We start from the raw sequence: 16,121 nt of genomic DNA on the forward strand, positions 1-16,121 counted from the left end.
GTTCAGCACGTGAGGCAGTGGAGAAGGCAGTATTTCTGTAGACATTTTCCAAAACTGTGAACATCTACATATTGTCTATGGCAGTTTGTAAGGACTTGCCGATGTCATTCATTCCCCCATCTTCCGTCGTCACAATCCTCTTGGGTAACTCCCACTCTACGACAGGCGGCTTCTTCACCTCTTTGCCCAACTCAGCATCGATCAGAGTCTGGGACGTATGGTCGAGAAAGTCCTCGAGCTGGTAGTCCTTCTTTGTGAACTGCTCGCCCATTATCTTGGCCAGAGTGGCCACGTTTGGGTGGTAGTGGCTCTGAAGTGTTTCCAGCTCCCACAGCGAAGAGTCGATGGCACCAGTGACCATTGGATCCTTCTGCTTCATGTCGAATGGATCGTCCATGCCTTGGTCCTCGTAGTTTGGATGGGTTGCATAAATTGCATGAGCGGGATGGTACGTTCGATGCAGCATGAACGTGCAAGGAGGATGTTGTTTAAGCATGTTGTACGTCCAAGGGACGACCCAGACAATTGCGCCGGGTGGAGCCTGTAAAGATAATCTCGATAGTCTCTTGATAAAGCTCGCAACCATCGCAGCTGGCAAATGTGAGGAGGTCATGAACGTTTCGAACATGCGGAAGAATCGGCTCCTATGCTTGCTGTGCAGCAAGTCCTCATCCAGCAAGCTGTAGAGCTTCGTATAGAAGTCTGCATAATCGATGTTCTTCTGCGTCATGAGTTTGAAGATACCGGATAGAGCGAGCAATGACATCGCGCCACCTTGGTTGAACGAGTCGGTCAAGAAGTCTGTGAGCAGTTCGATGTGTCCAGCAAACCACGGGAGTATATGTCCAGTTGCAACACTGAGCATCTTCTTGCGACTTTCTTGGGATAGTGTCGAGCGGAAGATCGAGAGCCATGCTTGCCTTGCAACTTTTCGGTGTGCTGTCAACGAAAGGAGTTGGTTCTTCTGTCCTTGTGGCGTGCTGCCGTACCAGTCCTCGAGTTGATCGTCCGACTCAGGTACTCCTTCGATTTGTATCAGTAGGTCGATTGCGTTTGTCGCGACCTCCTGTCGACCAGAGTGTACGTCCTGGAGTATCTGCTTAACAGCGACGAAAGTGTAGAAACGAACATCGTGGTGTTCTTCCACGAACTTCTCCACAAACTCTTGCCTCGCTCCCTCCGCCTCAGTCTCTTGCAGTAACCTGCTGACCACAGCGACAAAAGCAGACTTCTCGTGGCGCCACGCTCGATCACCCTTGTCGCTGTTCGTGGCCTCCTCTTTCACGATTCGCATAAGCAGTGTGAGAGCGGTACTCTCCTTGGTCGCATCCGGGCTCCCAATCCAGGAAGTCAAACGATTCAAATAATCATCTAATCTTGCCCTCAACCATTGTACAACCTGCGAATCACCCTCCGATGCGCCAGCCTGCTTGACCAAAGACTCTCCAGCAATCAATCGACAGAAGACTCGACATAATGCCACGGCAGCGATGGTGGCAGTTTTGGGTTTCTTGTCCGCATGGTCGACTATCTTCTGCAGCTCGACAATATTGTTGTAGTTCTCTCGTGATTGTAAGATCTGCTCTTCCAACAGCAGAATCTTGGACTGAGGGTCGTCGTCGTTCGTGGGCTTTGGGGCTTTGCGCGATTTCGCTTCTTTGGATGCACCCCGAGTGCTAACTCTTTTTCTCTTGCGACCGGCGTCGTCGCTCGCTATTAGGCCGGGCATCGTGTGCGTGTGGTTGTTGCAGTAAAGTCGACGTCGAAGTCAAGCGCGGATCTTCAAAATCTCGAAAGCGAGGAGCGGGTGTTCCCGCTTTGGACAAGCTCGGAACCTGAAGACCTCGACGTAGCGCAGCAACACCAGCTCATCTCCTCTCTCAACCACCACTCACTATGGCGTCGCGATTGGCAAAGGGCGCATTGAGTACGTTTGATCTGCTTCCGTGTATCTGAGGCGCCATTGAGCCTCTGACTGACCCTCCGTAGGCGCCGCTCGCGTTCGTCCGACCCTCCCTATCCGCAATACTCTCCCAGCCGTCACCACCTTCGCGACCTCTACTCCTCGTCAGCAGACCGGTGTTCCCCAGAAGGACCCAAAGAGTGCCGCCAACTCCATCCTCGATGCGCTCCCTGGCAACAGCATTGCCTCCAAGACCGCCATTCTCTCTGCCGGAGCCGGTCTCTCAGTGGCTGCTATTAGCAACGAGCTCTACGTCGTCAACGAGGAGTCAATCGTCGCACTCTCCCTCCTGACCATCTACTGGGCAGTCTACACATATGCCGGCCCAATGTACAAGGAGTTTGCCCAGGGTCAGCATGACAAGATGAAGAACATTCTCAACGCTGCCCGGGAGGACCACACCAGCGCTGTCAAGGCCCGTATCAACAGCGTTGAGGATCTCAGCGGTGTCATTGATGTCACCAAGAACCTTTTCGCCGTCTCCAAGGCATGTTGAGACGAAATAATCCGGTAGTAAACAAGCTAACTTTCGAACAGGAGACTGCTCAACTCGAGGCCCAGGCCTACGAGATGGAGCAGAAGGCTGCCCTTGCTTCCGAAGCCAAGTCTGTTCTCGACTCATGGGTCCGTTACGAGGGTCAGGTCAAGGCCAGACAGCAGAAGGAGTTGGCCGACTCCATCATTGCCAAGATCGACAAGCAGCTCTCGGACCCCAAGGTTCTTGACCAGATCCTCAAGCAGAGCGTTTCTGACGTGGAGCGTAAGTTATATTCGGTAAACTCATCTGGCATCGTCCTCTAACAATACTATAGGCATTGTCTCTCAGAAGTCATCGTAGACGCAATCACGTGATCGAAACACCAGCAGCGGGACGAGCTCGAGGAACGTGCAGCCCAGCTTGTACATATTAGACATTTGAGAAAGAGCGGTCGAATCAAGAATCATTCCCTTTGTTGATCAGGTCATATTCACCTTTCCAGTTCCATGTCTCCTTGATGACTTTGCCTTGGCAATGCTGAGCGGAGGACGCCGCCCCCGCCTATCAGAATTTGCAATTGGAACTTGTCCAGGCGAGCTACTTTATCAAAGCCCCATACCCACTACATCCTACAAACAGTTCCTCTAACAAGCTGACATTCTCACTCAACACAACTCGCCATGGCTGCCGCAGCAGCAGCTCCCTCGGCCACCCACAGCGAGGCCCGTCAAGCAGCTCAAGCATATCTCAACGAGCGACTAGCCAATGGCCACGATGCAAAACTAGCAAGACCATTTACCGTCCCAGATATCAACATCGCACCCTCCTTCTCATCCAACATCTCCGACCGCAAAGCCGTAGCAGCACAAATCCGAGACGCATGCACCAACTCAGGCTTCTTCCACATTACCGGCCACGGCGTTCCAAAAGAAGCACGACAAGCCATCATCAACGCCGCGAAACGCTTCACCAAGGAACTCCCCCGGCCCAAGAAGGAGAGCCTGCACGTCAAGAACAGCAAGTACTTCCGCGGTTGGGAACCAGCCGATTACACTTACGTCAACCCGGGAGACTGGAGTGCCGAAAACGCCGCTCCTGAAACAAAAGAAGGCTTCAACTGGGGCTACGAAGCCGGCTTAGACCCCACCGGCGGCGATGGCCAGTACCGCGAGCTGGACGGCGAGGACGTCAACGGCAACGTCTGGCCCGCCGAAGCAGACCTCCCGGGTTTCTACGACGCCGTGAAGCAATACTACGCCGAAGTCCTCCAACTCGCCCGCCACCTCTTCCGCCTCTTCGCCCTCTCCCTCGATCTGCCTGAGAACTACTTCGACGCCATGACGACGCACCCCGGCGGCATCGCCCGTCTGCTCTACTACCCTCCCGCCAAGGACCCGCAGCCTTTAGATCCGAATCAGAAGGACAAGGAGATTGGGCTCGGGGCGCATTCGGACTACGAGTGTTTTACGATTCTGCTGTGCTCGACGGCGTCCGGGTTGGAGATTCTGTCGCCGGAGAATGTGTGGGTGCCGGCGCCGGCGGTGGAGGAGAGTTTTGTGATTAATGTGGCGGATTTTTTGATGAGGTGGACGAATGGGGTTTATCGGTGAGTCGTCTTCACGCTTGTGTTGGGAATTGGGGACTTATCATTGGCAGGTCGACTGTGCACAGGGTTGTGAATCGGACGACGAATGAGCGGTATAGCATACCGTTCTTTTTCAGCATTAATTATGATCAGACTGTTGAGGTGAGTGGTCTCGTAATGCTTCATTGGTATACAGGGATGCTGATCTTAAAGCAGACTCTTCCCAGCTGCATTACCGCAGACAACCCATCGAAGTACCCGCCTGTCAAAGCTGGAGAGTACATTCTCGAGAGGCTAAAGGCCACCGCCAAGGATGGATAGCAACCCAGTAGTTGACCTAACGATGATAGTTATCAAGCGGCGCATCCTGCTCAATCTTCTTCCACATCTCATCAATCTTCTTCACCGCCTTCTCGCTCAAAGGCCCCCCATTGATCGAGTCCAGCGTCTGCTTCAACTGCGCATGGTCTCTCGCCCCGATGATGATGGCGTCGCCCTGCTCAGGCTTCAGCGGCGAGTTGTACTTAACCCAGCGGTACGCCAGATCCGCGGTCGTGACGCCTTCCTCCTTGGCGATCGCGTGCCAATCGGCGAGAGCTTCGAGGAGGCTTGGTCTGGAGTACATATCCGTGTACATGCCTGGGTCTGACGAGGTGTTGAAGCGCCCTGCGCCTTCTTTGATTTGCTCCTTGGTCTTGGTCAAGAACCCGCCCGCGAGGGGGGAGTATGCGTAGAAGGCGATGCCCAGCTTGCGCAGGGTGGGGAAGAGGAGCGTCTCCTGTTTGCGGGCGATAGCATTGTAATTGCCCTGGTACGCTGTCGGCAGCACGTATCCTTTCGCCTTGCAGTGATCGTACACCTTCTGGACATCCTCGGCTTTGTAGTTGGACAGACCGAAGCGCCTGAAGAAGCCGGATTTGTAGATCTCGTTGATGCCGGAGAGCGTGTCGTCCAGCGGCGTGTTGGCGTCCGGGGCGTGGATGTAGTAGATGTCGACTGGGCCGCCTAGAAGATCCTTGCTCTGCTTTGCCTCCGCCTCGATGTTGGCTTTGGTAGCGCCACCGGGTGTGAAGCCGCCTTTCGTCTTGGTGTCGACGGTGAAGCGCTTGACGGCGCCTGCTTTGCCTAGGATTTCTTCGGACTGGCCGTAGAGACGGGCGGTGTCGAGGATGGTGCAGCCGCCTTTCTCCTGGAATTATTGTCAGCTTCAGAAGATGTTATTCAAGAGAGGTTGACAGGTGACGAACCAAGATGTCGAAAGCTTCCTTCACTGCTTCTTCGGTGCTAAAACCTCGTCCTGGGTTGACGCCCCCGCAGCCAAAGACGACCTTAATGCCGGACATGTTTGATTGTGAGTTCCTTTGCGGTTGCTGTGAAGTGTCGAGGGTTTTGAAGATGAGGAAGTGATAGACAGGAAACTTGGATGTATTTGTTTCAATGGCTCATTAGTAATTCGGAAGGTAGGCAGAGCTCCAGCGCTTAGTATTCACCCTTGCCAGCACCTACCTTTCTCGCACGCGACCAGGACTTGCCTGACAGGACGACACCAGTTTCCAACTCGAACCAGAGAAGTTGGCGGGGAAGGTGTGCATCTAAAGTCGGATATAGGCGTTAAGGTCGTTATGTAATGGAGCCTCGCTGAAATGTCAGGTGGAGAGTAGGGCGTAGTGAGGGCTTCCCATCACCTAGGAGTCGGCGATGTTCTTTTTGCACATCAGCTTCATCGAGGCATCGATGCGAGGCTTTCGTAAGGCGTCACCACATCGAAGATCGCTTTTCCTCCCTTGGACCGAAAGGACCTCATACGGATATTCATCATGACCTGCTCTTTCATACTGGACACCAGTGCGGTAGGGTTCTCGGGCTCCTGAGAGGAGGTCGAGAGAAGACACCTCGCATGCTTCGCTCAATGGACCGCTCTGCGCGAGCGACTCTCTCTTGCTCCTTGATGAACATTGCTGCGGCTATGTTGAATGGACATGTCGAATCCGGTCCCGAAGCGGTTGCTGCTGAATGGAAAGCTGCCACCCGCCGTGCGAAGACAGGAGCAGAGGATGTAGAGGAGCAACATGTGAGCGTACCTCCGTGAACGTCTACGGCTGGCCAGATCTCTTTCCAGGACATTTCCTCAACTCACACACCACGTGCTCGCCAGCAGGTAAGAGCGTCTCATCACTCGAAGCGAATCGCACTAAGCCTCCACATTTACTTGATGAGCCATGGCACCGGATGATCCAAACACATGTGTGCCTTGCGTGAAGACTGGGAGCCGTGCGCCCTCTCACAGACCAGAAGCTCATCTCCCCGCCGTGATTGGACGCTTCAGATGTTTCATGGCGGCTGGGGTGAACATCTGCCGGCAGCAAGGCACGTCACCAACAAGGCGAAACGCCGAGAAGCAGAGAACAACCATGTGCCTCCACGCACACGAGGCTGCTAAGCGACGTTGCACAGGTGAAGTACAAGGGCTGAGAGGATGTAACGAGAGCATTTTGGGCATTTCGACCGAATTGTTGTGGCAGGTGAAGTTATAGCACCCTTGCACGGGACGATCAGTCGGACCCGGTCACAGTTGCAGTCGCCATGAGCAAGGCAGCAAATCGTCGAAGCAAGACGCCCCGGACAGGCCTCCGTAGCCGCTGGGATGCCCTTTGATGTGCGGCGTGGCGTGAGTGTAGAGCCGGGGAATCACGAAAGCTGACGTGAGGGCGCAACAAGAGAGTGAACGAGCAAGATGTCGCTAGAACAAGCAAATGCGAGAGTCAGGGACGGACGACAGTTGAAGTTGAGCCGCTGCGCGTTTCATTCGCCGGGTGAAATCGGTGTCGATGGCGCAGGCGGGAGGATGCGATGGAAGAGTGGGATGCCTGCCAGCCTCGTGGAGTGGTGACAGAGTTCCGGAGCGGTGCTGCTGGCGGAGCGAATGTGAGTATCTACTGCATGTAAAGTAGTGAGGCATATGCAAGTATGCACACAAGCGGCGCAGGATGCTGTGTAAGGGGCAGTCGTGTTGACTATTCTGCTCACCGAGATATCTCGCGCGCATCGTGTTTTGCAGCGGGCGCTCGTCTGCTCTGAGCGCTAGCGCCTGCCAAGGCCGCAGCATGACGAGGCAGCGTTTAAGAGATGGAAGCTCCCCAGCATTTGACTGGCTGGTGTTCTGCTTTCGCCCAATCAACAACATCTTTTCCCTCGACTTGCCTACTGGCTCGCTGCGACCGACACGCGGGGCGTCGCGTGTCTGAAGACAGAGATCACTACTCGTCGGTGCGCATCCCTCCATGCCCTCCTCACTGTTACTGCCCGCCTGTGACAGTAACGTGATGGCCGTCGCCTGCGCCCTCGCTGCTGCCGCCGCCGCCGACCAGTCTGACGCATGGCGCGCCGCGACGGCCATTGACCACACGGCGACATGCTAACGCTGCTGCAGATCCAACGACAAGGAACACGCTGCCATCCACCACTGCAACAGGTAAGCCCGTCGCGCCCATATCCTTCTTCCACCGCTGCCAAAACATCATCGCGCGTCCTCGTCGCATCGCACAACGCACCGCAAGCAAGCAGCAGCCAGCGCCGCCCCAGCAAAGCTTTCGCGACAGCTCCGCGCTCACAGCTGCGACTGCGACTGCTGCTGCTGCTGCTCCCGTCGTGCTCTGCGCCGTGGGACCGGCCACGCGACTGTCACCAGCGATGCTGCTGCGCTGTCACATGTGGCGGTGCGAGCGAGCGGGCGAAAAGCTTCGTCGCATGCGCTGGCGCATATCCTCGATTGGAGGTTATGCGCTGGCATCGCGCGGGAAGGCATGCAGCTCACTCCTCTACCCGCTCCTCTTGCACCGCGTCACCAATTGTCGCCGGCCGTGCCTGTATTTGAGCCTAGGAACCGTCGCTAACGTTTGGCGCAGCTCTCTAGTCCCCGTCGCCTTCCCTCCGCCGCACTGCGCTGTTGTGTAGCCTGTGGCCAGTAACGAGGTACGCCGCCGCTCCTCACCTCTCACTCGTCCTCGACCGATCGTGCACCGCCTCTTCAGCATCTGTTCGTTCGCCAGGCCCAGCACGTCGGCAGCGGATCTCCGGAAAGGCCCGCTCGACACTGCCCGTTGCCTGCGCGCCTGCAGGGAGTCTGCGTCGCCGCCGCTGCTGCTGCTGTCGCCAGCCAGAGCATAGCTGCACCGCGCATTTGGGCAGCGACAACACAGGCTGACACCTCATCGCGTCTTCACCTCTAGCTCGTCGCGCGCCGCTGCCATCACCTCGCGCCGCTCTCGACCCCGGAACCTTGATTAGCCCTTCGCCGCTCTCCTCCTCTGATCATGGACTCATACGCGCAGTATCATACACAGCAACCATCCGCCTACCCGCACGCACATACAGGTCCACAGCAAGCCCACGCCAGTCCCGTCATGCAGACCCAACAACCTCCAAACTACGGCCAGCACCAACAGGCGCCGCAAATGCAACAACATCAGATGATGTCGCAGATGGGATATAGTCCTGCCTATGGCATGCAACCGCAGTATGGAGTCTCTCCGTCACAAGCCGCGGCCATGGCCACGGCCGCCGCCTCTGGATATCCAGCATACTCGATGCCTGATTCGTCCATGCCAGGCTCTCTGCCACAGACCTCGCCGCGTATGCAACAGGTCAAGACGGACGGAAACCTGCCGCGTCCAAGCCCACAGTCGCCTCGCCAAAATCAGATGAACGTGCCCAGCACCATGGCGACGCAGATGAACATGCCGCCAGCACAACCCATGGCGAACAACATCCAACAGCTGCAGCAAGGACAGATGCCAGGACAGAGGAGAATGTCTTCGGTTAACAGCCCTGCTGTCGCGAACCAGCCAGGACAGCCTCCCATGCGCCCTCCCACCCAACCACAAGCACCTCAAGCTCAGCCTCCCCAACAACCGCAACAGTCCCCCGAAGTCCCGGTCGCGGGCGCAAACGAGGAATCTCCCCTCTACGTCAACGCGAAGCAATTCCATCGGATACTTAAGAGGCGCATGGCAAGACAGAAGCTGGAGGAGGCTCTTCGGCTTACGAGCAAGGGCAGGAAGCCGTACTTGCACGAGTCCAGACACAACCATGCTATGCGTAGGCCAAGAGGTCCAGGTGGTCGATTCTTGACGGCCGAGGAAGTGGCTGCGATGGAGGCCAGGAATGGAGGAAGTCTAGATGGAGTGCCGGACTTGAAAGGTGAAAATGGCACTGCCGTCAATGGCAGTGGAAGTGCTAAGCGGAAAGCAGGTGACATGAGCGGCGGAAACAACAACGGCACCCCGAGCACAAAGCACAAGAACTCTGACGAGGATGCCGATGAGGACGATGACGATGGATGATCGTGTGCGTGACCGCGATCATCACCTTGTGCAAAGCTTCGATTCTTTTCCTGGGCTCGCGGACCTATACCCGAAAGACCGCGTGGCCATTACCAAGGGAGCATGCTGTATTATGCTCTCTTTATTTTACCCATTTCCTATGTCATTGGCAAGCAAGCGATTCTGGAAGCGCAATGGGACAACATCCAGGGAGGGGCAAAGATTGAGATACCACACCGTCGCCATCTTAATGGCAGCTTTTCTGTTGATGACGTTACGCAGCGTTGGGTCTTGCAAATTGATTCAGACAGGAGGATAACATGCTCACGCAGACAGGCGTAAAGGCGCTGCATATATGGACACCACTCGTTATACCCCCTGCAGCCGGCTGCGATGTGCTTCTAGCGGTCTAGCGAAGAAAGGGAGTATGGAGCTGTATCAGTATTACATGTAGACGAGAATGGAACAACTGCGGCTCATTCGAATTATCTCGATCATGCATCATATGCTAGTAGTTCAATCAGAGTGAGGTCTCGTGGGAGGAGTTCACGTGATTGCACGGCCCGATTTGGACGCGAACTCCGACTCCCTTCTCTTGAGCAGACCTCACTTCATCAGCCAATGCAACTACACCAGCACCATTGGCCAAAATGATCTGTCAACGCTGTTTGCAACGCCTGGCGAGGCGGAAACCTTCATCACGTCAACCTCGATCGTTCTCGACATCCTCCCCACAGCCAGCGCAAGCAGTCACTGCCAACACAACCACAGCGACGAATCCCAGACCGAACGATGTACCCGCCGCGACCTCGACCTCGGCCGCCCAGCCCTTCAGCACGCCCTTATCACCCTCACCTGACAAGCAAGATCTCCCAATCAACCCGAAACAGAGCAAAGCAGCGGCGACAATCCAATCGAGCGTGCCGGCGGGAACTGTGCTCAAGGGCTTGAATTTTATGAAGAACAAGCAGGATCCTGTCGCGTTGGAGGATAGCGAGTACCCCGCTTGGCTATGGACGGTGTTGGCGATTAAAAGTGACGCAACAGGAAGCAAAGGCACAGACGCGGAGGGAGATCTGTTCTGTAAGTTTCTCAACATAGAAGAGTAATGTGATGTTGAAATGTTACTGACGTCGCGGTGCCCAGCGAAATCCAAGAAACAGCGACGGATAGCAGCGAAGGCTTTGAGGAAGAAACAACTCCAGGATCCGGAGTCGATGGCGCCGAAAATTCCTTTGTATGAGCAGAGTGTTGATTTGCCTGGTGGGGATGGGACGTTGCAGGGGGCGAAGGAGGCGGGATTGGCGAGGAGTGAGTTGACGAAGGCGATGAGGGAGAAGAGGAGGAGTAAGATTAAGGAGGACAACTTTTTGAGGGAGATGAGATAGGCGGTGTGCTGGTGATGTGAAGGCATGGATGGGATGAGGGGCATGTACAGAAAGAGAATGTGGGGGAAGGTGGGAGTGGTTCAGTCTCAATGCATGGTCCATTCCATTCCAATACTCTGGGGACTCTCGTCTTTCATCAACGCAACGACCCATTCGTACCGAGTCCCAATCCACGATTCCAGTTCATACGCCTCATCAGCCATTACAATCGCCAGTATTACAAAAACCCCAAACCCGTAAACGCCAAAGAAGTCCATCCCAAGTCTCATCACCTCTGATCTCTCCAAGCGCCTGCGTCGTCAAGCCTGGGTATCTCTCTCTTCTGATCCAGAACGCCTCCCATCAAACTTCAACCCATCGATACAAAAGAAATTCGCTTGTGCTGGTCCGCTTTCGGGACTCTCGTTCGGTTCGGTTCGGTTCGGTCTGCTTGGTCTGCTCGCTTGCTCGCTCGTGTTTGGTTCTGGGCTCTCGCTGCTCTGCTCTGCTGCTGCTGTCTTCGCTGCTGCTGGAGGAACTGCGATGTCAAGGTAAAAGCTAGAGGTCAGTTCGAACATGCGTACAGATCCTCGGAATCGTACTCAGGCGCATCCTCAGGTGCGGTCTCTGGTACGTTCTCTTCCGCGTCCTCAGAATCGGATACCCAACTCGCTTCGGAATCGTGGTCGACTGTGTCTTCAATCGCATTCAATAGTGCGTTCGCGGATGCCTGTTCAGCTGCGTGCTGTTGCGCATTCCCGCGCGCTCTCTCACGGACACCCTGATTTGCGTTTCTAGGCGGATCCTCTTCCTCGCCATCAAACTCAGACTCCGTCTCCCAGTTCCCCTCCGAATCCTCATCAACCTCGACAACCAGGCTGCTATGCACCGACGGCTCGTAGGTGAGATCCGACTCATCAAAAAAGCCGTAATCATCCTCTTCGTCCGAGTCGATATCGCCGTCGTAGATCTGCTGCTGCTGGTCTTCGAACTCGTTGTCGTCTTCTTCTCCGGAGTCGGGTTCGCCGTTGTAGATGTATTCGCCTTCTAGCGGCATCAAGATCTGGCCGCGGGTCATGTGCTCTGGGATGGAGCCTTCGAAGGAGTCGGGAGGGAGGTCGTCGAAGATGGAGCGGTAGGGGCCGTCCTCTTCCTCTTTGGGTACGTTCACTTCAGGTTCGTTCTCTTTGTCCTCATCGTCGTCTTCATTGTGCGACTCATTGTCGGCTTCAATATCCTTTGGAGCTGGCGCCTCTTCATCATCATCCTCAACGTCGAATCTGACGTTCTTCTTTCCCTTGCCGATGTCCTTGAGTCGCTGGGTGTGCAAGCCCCAGCCTGGCGTCTGCATGCGCGGGAGTTCCATCGTCCCTCGCATAAATCTCTCTGCTGAGTCCGAGAACCCACCTTCTCCGAAGTCCGCCCACAGAATCTGATAGTAATCCTGTGTCTGCTCTTCACCCTCTGACTCCTCCTCGATCTCCGGTATCTTCGTCTGCTCTTCATCCTCGCTCTCTTCCTCGATCTCCGGCATATTTCCCTTGCCCTTTCCGACCTGTTCGAGCTTTCTGTTCTTCTTCAGGCCTACGAGTCCACGATACTTGGCGTACCTCAGCGGGAGGGAAATGTCCATTTTGGCGGATGTTGCGTGTAGAGACTCTGGCTCAGGAGGCGATTCCGGTTCCAGCATCGTCTCATCCATCATCAGCGAAGCTGGCGGCCCCGAGTCCTCGCTCGTCGAAGGCGACAGCGTTCGATAAGAGTCATGCCACGAGGGTGTTAATTGCTGCGTCTGGGGAAACCGCGCTTCCGGAATCGACAGCGTTGCCGGCACCGTCGCCGAGCAGTCCGTCGCGGTCGTCGCGCTCGGTAGCGTCAACTTGACGGGGAGTCTCGCTTCTCGCGGGTCCATCTCTCTCTTGCTGCTGCTGCGGTCGCTGTCGTTGCTCTCCTGCTCGCCACGCCGAAAAACTTGCACCCACGCCTCCCTCGAAAACACGCCGCCGACCACTCTCAACCCCGCCCTCACCCTCCCGCGCAGCGTCCTCGCATACGCCGCTGCTTCTCGCGCTCGCGACGCCTCCGCCCGCTGGGCCCAGAACTCCACTGGCAGATAGATGATGCTTACCGGCTTGGGCCGCAGGTCCTCGGGGATCTCCCAGTGCTTCGATCGCGCCCAGAGGATCTCCTCGGCGGGCTCGCGCCCGTCCTCCATTGCGGCCAGGTGGGCCTCCTCCTTCTTGATGTCGTCGGAGATCTGGTTGATCTCCTTGAGGCAGAGCCTGCGTTATCGCGATGGTTAGTAAGGTGTTGCGGGAGAGGTGTGTGGGATCATGCGTACTTGACGGCGTTCTTCTGCTCCTTGACCTCCTCCTCCGCGAGGGGAGTTCGGGCGGCCAGACGCGCCCACGCCGACTGCAGCTCCCATTGGTACTGCCTCGCCCCCTGGAGGCTCTCGACCTGCTCCCGGAAGCCGGGGCGGCGCTCCTCCGGGAGGCTGGTGTGGTGGAGTCTCGATGCGAAGGGCCAGTCCGAATCCATGGTGAGCGTTGAAGTGATGGCGGAAGTAAAGAACGAAGTGAGCGTGGGAGTGATGGGGGAGGTGAGCGGAGACGTGAGCTTGGAAGTGAGGCGGGGCGGGGCGGACGGCGTTTGCAGTGAGGGTCCGTTGCTAGGCTAGTGAGGGTCTGTTTGGGCTATGAGTGACGGGATAGGAAGGAGCGCGAGTTTCACATTGGGATTCACTTGGGACTTCATTTGCACGTTCACTTGTGGGTTTACTTCAACTTTCACTTCTCACATCATTCTCGCCTCACATGTGGTATCAGTTGTCACATCATCGTGTTGCGCCCCAGACTGAAGCTCCCCAGCTGGTCTTGGCTTTCACATGCAGCGTTTGCTCTTCACGACTTAATTTTCGAGTGTAGGTGACCGCGTAGTAACCCTAGGACCTAGCAGCAAGCGATGTGATTTCAATGCAAACTATTTCTTCCTCTACTCTCTTCACCTAGTTTTGACTGGAAATCTTTTTACCTGATCGCAACGTCACGTGATACATGCCAAAATAGGCAGGAGCGGGATCACGAGGAAGGAAGCTCTACGACCAACGTGATAACCACACCATTTGAAGTGCAAATAGGCAAGAAGTAAAACTTGGACATCACATGAGACATAACAAGCTGAAGACTGACTCTGTACTGGTCACAATCTTAAGTGAACATCATTCATGGTGCTGTCGACGTAGCCCTCTATCCATTACTTCTGTCTCGAATCTCTGTCCTTTTCAAAAACCATGGGGGTATCCGTCTCATAACATTCGCATTGCCCCGTGAAAACGAAAACAAGTCTTCAAAACCCCATCGCAATCCTCTCTAATTTACACATGAAAAGTTTCAAAGCATGAAAGCAGCAAGAGCCACGCCGAGCAGCGAGCTGCCGGAGATGACGCCGTTGGAAGAAGCGCCACCAGTCGAACTCTCGATGCCGCTCGAGGTTGAGGATGGACCAGACACGGTGTTGGTGCTCGATGAGCCGGTGGTGCCGTTAACACCTCCCGTCGGCTGAGACGTAACACCGGTGCTGAAGCCGGTTCCGTATGCGGATGGTGCTGCAGATCCGGTAACGGTCTTCGAGACGGCAACATCAGTGTTCGAAACGTCGTCCACACTATGGCTCGACGAAGGTGCTGTGGTTGCGGTCGTGGAGGCGGAGTCGGTCGTGGGTGCAGATCCAGACGCAGTGGTAGAGGCAGAGCCAGAGGCAGAAGAACCAGAGGCTGAAGCGGATGCAGAGGCAGAGGCAGAGCCAGTGGCGGAGCTCGAGGAGCCGCTGGCAGTGCATCCGTCACCAGAGGTGATGATGTCGATGCTGTCCCACGAACCAGTCTTATCACCAAACTTGTACTCGCAGGCGGGGTTGTAGTTGGTGACCTCGACCTTCTTCACGTACATGTTGAATGGGCCTTGGCTGAAGTCAGTCTTCCCTCCGGCCCATTCGACAGTGCCCTCGGAATCGCTGTCGCCACCAGCCCAGTTGCCAAGCTATTCAGAGGTCAGTCATGCTCACATACCCATGAAGAAGTGTACGACATACCTTGATGCGCATAGGAGTCTGGGGGTAGTTCTTGCCGTAGACCGTGATGTCGTTGGAGTAAGGAAGAGTACGAACAGTGGTACCGTCGATGATCCACTCGATGCGGTCCTTGTTCCAATCGACGGAGTAAGTGTGCCATGTACCTTGGGTATCGGAGATGGGGTGGTATTCGGCACGCTGGTAGGAGGTTGTGTTGCCCTTGCCGTAGAAGTTGCTCTGCACCTCGTCTGTAGAGATAATCGGTTAGCTTATGTCGTTTTGTTTCAATAGCCTCTTTGATCTGATCACTTACTGTTGCTACCACCAATGAACTCCCAGTCAATCTCGTCAAGGTCGTCGGACTCGAGCACAATCGAAGAGACAATGCCAGTTCCGCTCGCCGCTTTCATAGTAACATCGACTCTGCCACCAAAGATGTAGAAGTCGGTCTCGATGGTAGGAGCCTGTCCTGACTTGGCGATGGTGAAGGTCGCTCCATTGTCGCTGGAGTAGTCGATGTTCGTGTATGCGGCGGCGGACCAAGACGCATTGGCGCTGGAGCCTGAGGTGAAGTCGGCGGTGTATGAAGAGGAACTAAGGCCGGTATCATTTGGACAGGTCTTCTCGGTCGGGTTGCAGTCGGTCGAGGTCTGAGCAAACGCGGAGGGAATTACGACCGCAAGGGCGGCAGCTGCTGAGGTTTGGAATCGCATGATTGTCGAGTGAAGAGTCGGTGTCGTCTGCAGTGCGGTGTTTGAGCGAAAGTCAAGGTACTGGTTGAGCCGAAGAAGTCGAGAGAAGCAAGAAGCGAGTGGCAGTTCTGACGCACGTTCACGGGTGGAAGCGACGAAGAATCAGAGGGCGGCACAGGTGTTGCGAAGAGCAAACAAAGTGAAGGAGGAATGTGAAATGAAACCCACGTCACGACGGAGAACATATACGCAAGCCTGGTGGCAAGGCTCTTTGTGCTCGAGTCTCCCTCCCAATCCAGCGCGCCATCCATCTCCAGAGCCGCGCTGTAAATGACACCCAATCCTTCTGCAGGTACACGCCGGCAACACCGCTAGCGGCCGCGACCACAGCGGTGGAGTCTTGTTTGCGTTGTAGTGCGCAGCGCTGCGACAGTTCCAGGAGCGTCTTTCACGCCGGGAGTGGACCGGCTTCGTCATCTCGTGTTACTCCCAGCAGCCGCAAGCAACCACTGGAATGGACGACGGCCAGGCCAAGCCGACCACCGTCTCGAATGCAGCAGCCATCACAACCTCGCAGACTCACATAAGCTGAGCACACTGCACCGCTGGATCGTGGGTTGCTGCAGCCTTGTTGAGATGAAATC

The 16,121-nt window shown here is 55.7% G+C and overlaps 8 protein-coding genes across 8 annotated transcripts; 4 read left to right on the forward strand and 4 right to left on the reverse strand.

Moving 5' to 3' along the window:
* Nucleotides 1–64: 64 nt before the first annotated feature.
* On the reverse strand, nucleotides 65–1,729 carry M409DRAFT_17722 (uncharacterized protein; the record flags this gene model as incomplete). Its single annotated transcript, XM_033804183.1, has 1 exon — nucleotides 65–1,729. The coding sequence occupies one exon, from the start codon at nucleotides 1,727–1,729 to the stop codon at nucleotides 65–67; it is 1,665 nt and encodes a 554-aa protein (XP_033673377.1).
* A 167-nt stretch (nucleotides 1,730–1,896) lies between these two features.
* On the forward strand, nucleotides 1,897–2,801 carry M409DRAFT_17723 (uncharacterized protein; the record flags this gene model as incomplete). Its single annotated transcript, XM_033804184.1, has 4 exons — nucleotides 1,897–1,927; nucleotides 1,990–2,441; nucleotides 2,501–2,723; nucleotides 2,776–2,801. The coding sequence occupies 4 exons, from the start codon at nucleotides 1,897–1,899 to the stop codon at nucleotides 2,799–2,801; spliced, it is 732 nt and encodes a 243-aa protein (XP_033673378.1).
* A 320-nt stretch (nucleotides 2,802–3,121) lies between these two features.
* M409DRAFT_63159 (uncharacterized protein) lies at nucleotides 3,122–4,347 on the forward strand (the record flags this gene model as incomplete). Its single annotated transcript, XM_033815466.1, has 3 exons — nucleotides 3,122–4,047; nucleotides 4,098–4,188; nucleotides 4,243–4,347. 3 exons carry the CDS (start codon nucleotides 3,122–3,124, stop codon nucleotides 4,345–4,347), a joined length of 1,122 nt encoding a protein of 373 aa, XP_033673379.1.
* Nucleotides 4,348–4,363: 16 nt separating this feature from the next.
* Nucleotides 4,364–5,369, reverse strand: M409DRAFT_17725 (uncharacterized protein; the record flags this gene model as incomplete). Its single annotated transcript, XM_033804185.1, has 2 exons — nucleotides 4,364–5,215; nucleotides 5,274–5,369. 2 exons carry the CDS (start codon nucleotides 5,367–5,369, stop codon nucleotides 4,364–4,366), a joined length of 948 nt encoding a protein of 315 aa, XP_033673380.1.
* A 2,970-nt stretch (nucleotides 5,370–8,339) lies between these two features.
* Nucleotides 8,340–9,368, forward strand: M409DRAFT_17726 (uncharacterized protein; the record flags this gene model as incomplete). The annotated part of the gene is made up of 1 exon (XM_033804186.1): nucleotides 8,340–9,368. The coding sequence occupies one exon, from the start codon at nucleotides 8,340–8,342 to the stop codon at nucleotides 9,366–9,368; it is 1,029 nt and encodes a 342-aa protein (XP_033673381.1).
* A 629-nt stretch (nucleotides 9,369–9,997) lies between these two features.
* Nucleotides 9,998–10,735, forward strand: M409DRAFT_17727 (uncharacterized protein; the record flags this gene model as incomplete). Its single annotated transcript, XM_033804187.1, has 2 exons — nucleotides 9,998–10,430; nucleotides 10,494–10,735. 2 exons carry the CDS (start codon nucleotides 9,998–10,000, stop codon nucleotides 10,733–10,735), a joined length of 675 nt encoding a protein of 224 aa, XP_033673382.1.
* Nucleotides 10,736–11,034: 299 nt separating this feature from the next.
* On the reverse strand, nucleotides 11,035–13,255 carry M409DRAFT_50185 (uncharacterized protein; the record flags this gene model as incomplete). The annotated part of the gene is made up of 3 exons (XM_033811471.1): nucleotides 11,035–11,272; nucleotides 11,317–12,996; nucleotides 13,056–13,255. 3 exons carry the CDS (start codon nucleotides 13,253–13,255, stop codon nucleotides 11,035–11,037), a joined length of 2,118 nt encoding a protein of 705 aa, XP_033673383.1.
* An 851-nt stretch (nucleotides 13,256–14,106) lies between these two features.
* On the reverse strand, nucleotides 14,107–15,498 carry M409DRAFT_50186 (glycoside hydrolase family 16 protein; the record flags this gene model as incomplete). Its single annotated transcript, XM_033811472.1, has 3 exons — nucleotides 14,107–14,754; nucleotides 14,807–15,033; nucleotides 15,099–15,498. 3 exons carry the CDS (start codon nucleotides 15,496–15,498, stop codon nucleotides 14,107–14,109), a joined length of 1,275 nt encoding a protein of 424 aa, XP_033673384.1.
* Nucleotides 15,499–16,121: the final 623 nt, after the last annotated feature.

Source organism: Zasmidium cellare (assembly GCF_010093935.1).
Source record: "Zasmidium cellare ATCC 36951 unplaced genomic scaffold M409scaffold_3, whole genome shotgun sequence".
NCBI lineage: Eukaryota > Fungi > Ascomycota > Dothideomycetes > Mycosphaerellales > Mycosphaerellaceae > Zasmidium > Zasmidium cellare.